At 39.9% G+C, this 7,830-nt stretch overlaps 1 protein-coding gene across 1 annotated transcript; it reads right to left on the bottom strand.

Moving 5' to 3' along the window:
- Nucleotides 1-4,930: 4,930 nt before the first annotated feature.
- LOC121693577 lies at nucleotides 4,931-7,625 on the bottom strand. The gene is made up of 8 exons (XM_042073121.1): nucleotides 7,482-7,625; nucleotides 7,219-7,308; nucleotides 6,988-7,105; nucleotides 6,655-6,792; nucleotides 5,514-5,612; nucleotides 5,363-5,413; nucleotides 5,209-5,268; nucleotides 4,931-5,022 (listed from the first exon to the last, which is right to left on the bottom strand). Exons 1-8 carry the CDS (start codon nucleotides 7,563-7,565, stop codon nucleotides 4,931-4,933), a joined length of 732 nt encoding a protein of 243 aa, XP_041929055.1. The 5' UTR covers nucleotides 7,566-7,625.
- Between the last annotated feature and the right edge of the window lie 205 nt (nucleotides 7,626-7,830).

Here is a 7,830-nt window from a genome sequence, read left to right as displayed (position 1 = left end):
CCAACAACAACCAAAACTAGGCTACTCATTGTCAACATGTAAATTAAATGAAACGTTATTGTGAATAAATAAAATCTTCTCCTCTTTGCAAACGTAAGCATAGGCATAGTAACAGATTAATTTAATAATGTTACAAAGATACTACATCAATCCGTATGTTTCATTAGGCTACTAGGCTATTTGTTTTGCCTTACTCTTGATTAATTTAGGCTAGGCCTTTTTATTCATTCATTCATCATCTTCCGTCCTTGTGTAGCGCAGCATTCTCAGACCGGTCACCTGTCACTCATCATCGTAAGGGAGGTGTTTGGAATCATTCCTGCATTACAATCATCAGCCAATCAAGGTGGTCACTTCAGTCAAGCTTGTGCATGAGTAAAAACGTCATCCATAGCAACGAAGACTCACTCTTAGTTTAGGAGTTGTCATTTTTCCTTACTAAGACTAGGTCTGAAAGGCTTTGTGAATAACTTAATAAGAGAAACTCCTAGCTAAAATATTTTATTGCTATTTAGGAGTACTCCTAGTGGTAAGATAAAAGGCTTTGTGAATATGGCCCCTGGTGTCTAACCCAATGCATAGCCCATTTACACAAAATAATGGTTGAATATTACTGATGATCATTGTTATTTAAGAACATGCAGTGCGCGTAGGGCACCAAAAACATCTTGGTCGTAAAAAAATACTCATACCGCACATTGTGGCGGGTCTGTTATTTAGCCTACTTACTGTAGGCTGCGCAAATCACAGGCCTTTATTTTTGGGCAAGCCTGCATTCGAGGCAGGCCTTCTGTTGAAGAATTTTATATAAAGCCTGCGCTAACAGTAATCCTCCTGCCCCCGCCACCACAGCTGTGGATAGTGTGGCATGCTCACACGTTATGTCTCCTTCTTGCAAACTTGACTAGGCCTCTAGCGCAACCATTTACGTCTTCAAAAAATAACAACTTGCCAGATTAAAGAGGTACCCAGGTAGCAAACAGACGTGTTGTACACTTTTTTTTCGGTGCTCTGTTGGTGTCAGACACGTTCAGAATAACGTTCATTTTGGGTAAAAGTGTAGGTTCCCGATTACGCTTTTTACACGTTCCAGAATAGTTCATATTAAGTGTCCAGTACGTTTTGTGCACGTTGCAAAAGGGTGTTAAAACACAATGTTGTGAAAAACACGTTCAATGGACGTGCAAATTAGATTTTTATTACGTGTACTGCACGTTGAGTTTGACACTTAAATTAAACGTGCGTGCTCATAGCTATAGCGGGGCTTTACATTTTATTTTGGCCTAGGCCTATGCTTTATAATAGCATTTATGTGGCCAGTTATTCTAACTTCGATGGAAAAGTCATAACCAATGAATAATTGTAAATATAGCTATTTATTTATTTAAAATAGCATCAGCGACTGTGACTGGCTTGGGCTTGATGTCGGGCTTGATGTCGAGCTTGGTGTCGGGCTTCCGTGGTGCCGCTCCAGGTCAGCCAATGCTTGGCCTGCTGAAGTTCCTCTCTGAAACAATACAAACAAAAAAACATCACGAACACAGAACTTTCCACAAAAAGTTATTGATCTGGTCCGTAGCCTATTCACAAAGAATTTTAAGGCAAAAAAATAGCTCCTAACTGCCGAATTTATGAGAAACTCCTAACAATAATGGGCATGTCACTCGTAAGTTTGGGACTCCTCATTTTTTGTGACTAAGTAATTCACGAATCATTTTAACCCTAAAAGTAGCATCCAAGTCTGGGCAGCTTAACGCACCTATTCATAAACAATCCTAAACCGTTTTTTGGCATTTAACGTCGCAATGTTTTGAAATGACCATGCAGTTACAGGAGCTCTCAATTGCGAGGGAATATGATGCATTGTAACTGGGGACAATCATATAAACTAAATGTAACGTCTCATTGTAGCCTAAAGAAATTATGTTTTTCTCCTTTTTGTGAATATTTGCATACAGATTAATTTAAGACATGTTGCAAAGATAGGCTACTGCTTCAATTCGTAGTGTATTTCATTATGCTATTTATTAGCCCTAGGCCTACTCTTTATTCGTTTTTAGACTTTTATTGATCATCTTCCATCCTTCACAGTAGCGCACGCATTCTCCTGTCACTAATCATCGTAGGGGAGGTTTTTGCATGTTTTTTTTTTTTGCCATCATTCCCGCGTTATAATCATCAGCCAATTAAAGTGGTCACTTCAGTCAAGCTTGCGCATGAGTAATGACGTCAACCGTAACTACGGAGCATCTAGGAATTGTAATTTTTCTGTACTAAGAGTAGGCCTGAGAGGCGTTATGAAAAGCTTTTGAGAGAAAACTCCTGTTAGAACCAATGTGTGGCCGTACGAACCGTTTTTCTCATCTTGAAAGTTGAATTCAACGGTAACGGAACGGTAGGAAGTTAATCATCATCTTATCTCAGATGAAAATATCATGTTAAACTATCGTTAAGCTGCAAATGTTCGAAATGACAGCTAATGTACGTTTGATAAGAATCATGGGATAGTAGTTCTTTAACATGGGACAGTAGTTCTTTAAAATATGTACAGTCTTGTACCTTTGCCTTCTTTTGTATTTTCTGTTTTTCCGTTTTTTTTTTACTCGAAGTGATATGTTGTATATATGAGTATGAGTCACTTTGTAGCTGATTAGAAACCTAATCTTGCTATCTAGCTCAGTGCGCTAGGTGCTAGGCTGGATCTGCCACTGATTTGAGGTTATTATTCCTAATTTCAGTACCCCGGGCTCTGTTCGAAACGGGAAAACTGCTGCATTATATTTAACTGGAGTGCAAGGCAACAAGTGCGGTTCGAAACCGGAAAAAAATATTTTTGCTGCCTTTTAAGATATCTTAGATTTTACCGAATAACGGTCAATTTTGAAGGCAGCATGCTTCACCAATAATCCTTTGCGGCAATGTCTGAAACAGCTGTGAAAAGTCAACAAAGATGGCTGATGACATCGGTAAATGGCTGCAGAAACTAAATGTAATTTGTGTGACTTTATTTTGCTTAGGTTTGTACACTTGATATGAGAAATTAACTATTTAAGCTACTGTAGTGCCTAAACTATTAGCGTCTGGTCTGATATATCTGCCGCCGTAATAAAACAAATTGATACCGTTTACCTGCTAGCTAACGTCAGCTAATTTAGTTTAACGTTAGGCTTTTGCTAACATCATACCGTAGTGTTAACTAAAAGACTGTAGAGTGCTACACTCTTTTTTTAAAAGCATTTAATCTAATGTCATGTATAGTGAGACAGCTCTTTATTTAGGGAGGGAGGCAGCCGTCTTCCGTTTCGAACAGAGCCCCTGTTTTGACGAGTGCATGAAGTATTATATTAACTTTTACCAACCTTGCCTGAGCCACCCTTTTTGAAAGGGGCGTGTTTCAGGAATTCGGCCACCTCTCTCTCCACATCTGCAATTTTTGCGTTTTTATGGCACGCGATGGAGGCCTCTGGAAACACAGCACAAAGTCTGATTAGTAGATGAAAGCAGGAACCCACTTGACAACCCCAGTGACTGTCTGCCCAGCTTCTTCTACAACAACATCTGAGAAACAGAGCGCAAGTCAGGTATGTACATTTTACGTAAAACTTCATTATCATAGATAATGCATAGTCCCCTATCACCTTGGATCACTAACATCACGTCCTGTGTAATTGAAATCAGATTGTTTACAGATAGATTAGTTGTAGTGGAATGAGTTTGGAAGGCTGCGGCATAGTTCCTCTAATAGCTTAAGGTGTTAGTGAAGGTCCTCTTTGGTAGAAAAAATATATACTGATTATAGGTGAATTGACCAAGGCACTCTTGTCAATTCATAAGCTTAATCATGAATGATCAAAGCCAAGGCCGAAACATGTTGACATTTTTAATGATCATTCATGATTAAGCCTATGAATTAATCCTTAGAACCCTAAGCTGTTTTTAGGGCATTTTCACTACCTTTATTCATAAGGATTTATTCTGGCCATTGTAAGTTCCACACACACATATTATATATTGATTTTTTTCAGCAGAGTCTAGGCTATCCAGATCTGCCATCATAGTACTAGCATTGATTTTATTTTGATTTTTAAAGATTTAAAATATAAAAAGCGTATTATAAAAAATCTTATATTTCAACATGTATCTCACCACTGCAAGCTCATAGCTCTACATGCATTTCATGTGTGTGTAGGGCAGACTGTCCTGAATCGGGCAATATAATTGCCATGTTGGAGGGGTACTCTGGGGCTGAGCAATTTACAGAAATATGTGGTGTGTGATTTATGGAAATAAAATAAATACTATTTTTTATTTAGTGATGAAAAATGACCTTTCTGCGCTCCATATCTGTGACATGAACTGATCTGACCTGACTTGACCCGAGGTTGCGTGTTAGCCTGCATGCCTATGGTGTATGCACTCAAAATGATTCTCAACTTTTTACTGCATTGCCATGAACAAAGTAAAGGCAAAAAAGGTGTTTCTTTGTTTCTTTTGGAAGAGTGCCTTGGTCAATTCACCTATAATCAGATTAGTTGTAGTATTTGTAATGACAAAACGTTTGCACTTACTACTACCTGCATAACTGGCAGGTCGGCAAAGCATGTCTTATTTCTTCCCCTCATGCTGTAACCTGACCACAGCTCTGTGGTCCCAAGACGGCTCATCATACGCCTCACTGTCTTGCCCATGGTATTGGAGCCGTCTAGGGACAGGAAGGATATCTGTGAGAGAAAACACATTTTATTGTGGTTTTGCCATATCATATTCATTTGAAGTAGTCAGATGTGAACATTGAACTGTTGACTAAATAGTGCAAAGTGTAACACACCAGCTGTTTTCTGAAGTGCTCCTCTCCTCTGACACTGTCGCAGAGGGCATTAAGCTCAGCTTGATTGCTGCTGGGTCTGGGCAATGGCTCTACTTCTGTGTTTCAGGCAGGGACAGCTGAACACACCAGCCTTTTGAGTTCCTGCTGCACCTCGTCCATGTGCTCCAATTTTGCAAGTACTCTTGTCTGGAATGCTTTTCGTTAAAAAGAAAAGAAAGGAAAGGAAAACATAAGTTGATTAGGGTGTGAAAGTGATATTTTGTTTACCAGTAGGATATGAGTTATATGACTTTGTATTTGTTTGTGCTTATGTGTACATTACAAAAAAAGTGTTTTGTGGGCCTGCATGTTTTGGATTGCCTAACATATATTTTACTCACAGGTCATCATTGTTAATAGCTTTTTTATGTCCTCCCTAGGATCATTCCCCATGTCCGGGCCTAGAAGACAAGAGTGCAGCAGCAGGTAAATGTTACACTATGTGTTAGTAAAAAGGTTATAGAGTTAATTTGATATTAATATGGAGTAGGTTACTTGAAATGGTGGGCGGTGTCCCACTGGGGGCATGTGATGCCGATCGCTTGTCTGGAGTGAGACATTAATAGAAAACCCATTAAGACATGTAAGAGGCAATTAGTTGGCATCTGCCTACCATCTACCTCTATCTAAGTACTAGGCTACTCACCAGCTTCGTAGAGAGGACAGTTGGGCAGTGGAGTCAGTAGAGTGGTGGTAGCAGCGTGGTGACTCGGCCCAGCCTGGGGTTCTTCCTCAATGTCTGTTACTGCAAAACAAAATAGTGTCTCTCAAAAGTGGAAAATCTCCCAATTTAAAACACATTATACAACAATTAGGTTCTATGGAACTATTTTATTTGTTTCTGATTGGCCGAGAGACGTTCCATGAGTTGAAATATCCCTGGACATTTCAACTCAGACTTTGCACAGCTAATAATAAATCACTCCATGATACAATGTGAAGTTGTGAAGTTTGAATGAACTGGCACGTTGCATCCAAGCTGAAATACAGACGCTCAGAACATAGTAGCATATGACGAAGGTGGATTTTAGTTAGTTGGATGGCATGTAGGCTAAGTAAAATAGTGATCAAAGCTAAAACCATGTCCTAACCGGACGTGATGAGGGCAAACATTAGCGATAAATTCCGTTTAATTACATTGTTTTGAATTGGAGTGTCCTGACTTCAAGCGACAGGAGCAGTGCGACACCCGGTTTCTATTTTCTGTCTGTCACTCACTTTGCTCTGCTATTTTGAATGATAAATATGACGCAATAGAAGGGGATATTGAACGGATTCAGTGTAGACATACAACATTGACAGTCGCTAGCTCAGATCTTGTTAGGACATGGTGTAAGGTTCATCAGAATCCTGGGATATGCCCGCTTGACAACAGGGGAGATAGATCTAACGACTGGCTTTTGGCCGTAGCAACCATCCATTTAGAACTAACGACTGGCCTTTGGCCATAGCAACCATCCATTTAGAACTAGTAACGGCAGTTTGTCCTGCAAATTTTGATATTAGTTGATATGTGGCGGAAAGAAGTAGTTCTACAAACAAGACAGTACATTATAGTAGGAAATTCACACAAAACAAGCGGTAGAATTGTTGTATAAAAGCAATATAGCACGAGTGAGAGTGGGGTTGGTAATGGATATTCCCACGGCTGTTGTTGCCTGCGCCACTCGGCCTCCGGCCTCGTGGCTACGGCCGAACAACACCCGTGGGAATATCCATTACCAACCCCACTCTCACTTGTGCTATATTGCTTAAGTGATCAAGTCTAACCTATGTAATTCACTCACTGCTGCTATCAGAGTTGTCCTCTCTAAATCGAGCAGGCACAACATGGGGCCTGCTCTGGCTCTGAGCCTCCGCTCCACTCGGTACATTTTGTTGGGTCTCCGCCCTCTTGACCCAACGCAAGGCCCTGTCATAATCATCTGAAATGCAACATTCAAGATTTATTAATTAGAGCAGAGACTGAGCGCCAGTCTCCTCGTCCAACATCAGTGTGTGACCTCACAAATGCGCTTTTGTAAGAATGGTCAAAATATGCGAATCAAGGCAGGTGACCCAATACTTTTGTCAATATAGTGTATACCGTATAACTGTGGCTGGAATGATACATGACTTACTGGTTGTGGAGTGTGGCACAAGCTTGACGTGGTGCTTTTCCCACCTGTCCTTGTCAGGGATAATTCCCTTTTTGGCCTTTTTTGATGCCCCTGAGCGAGGCCAATAGCAAAGATGTCCCTATCAAGGGGCAAGTACAAGTTAGGCCTAATCACTTTGTTCATCTTGTAGGTTATGCAAAATGCACAATGAAACCTCAGCAGGTGTGTTTATTTTGACAAAATTATTTTTACCTTAGTAGTTTTTACAATCCATGACTTGGCCACCACAGCCACTGTCACTGGATCTTCTTTAAAAAATTCCACAACGTGAAAGATGGTCATCTGTGAAAAGAGCAAAGCAGTATTACAAATGCAGTATAATATGTTATCATAACATTAATTCATTAGTTAATTGGATTAAGCTGTTGTATTTACTGTATATTTTATATGAAAACATGTTATGTTAGAGAAGAGAGGCTAGCATTTGTCATTTGTAATTTGGTATCAGTTCTTACAGGATGTAGAAGTTCATCGAGGTTTGTCATTTGTGTGGTACAGTCCTCCATATTTTGAAACATGATTGCTTGCTTGTTGAACATTTTACAATTAATGAAATACGTTTGATTATTGGAGACATGATCTAATAGGGCTTCAGTCTTTAAAAGGTGTCACATTTCATGCAAAATCCTCATGAAAGTGGCAGAGTCCTCCTTATTCTGAACCATAATTGCTTGTTTTTCCAGTTGACATGTTGGAATGACTTGTGTGTGGGTGTCAATTTTTTTGTTGCAGAACACTCCAATGATCCTGGAGTCACACAGCACACTGAATAGAGCCTCAAGCCTGCACTGTACCTCATCCTGG

Source organism: Alosa sapidissima, chromosome 19 (assembly GCF_018492685.1).
Source record: "Alosa sapidissima isolate fAloSap1 chromosome 19, fAloSap1.pri, whole genome shotgun sequence".
Lineage (NCBI taxonomy): Eukaryota > Metazoa > Chordata > Actinopteri > Clupeiformes > Clupeidae > Alosa > Alosa sapidissima.
Note: the sequence above shows the minus strand (reverse complement) of the source record. Positions and strands in the feature narration are given on the sequence as shown.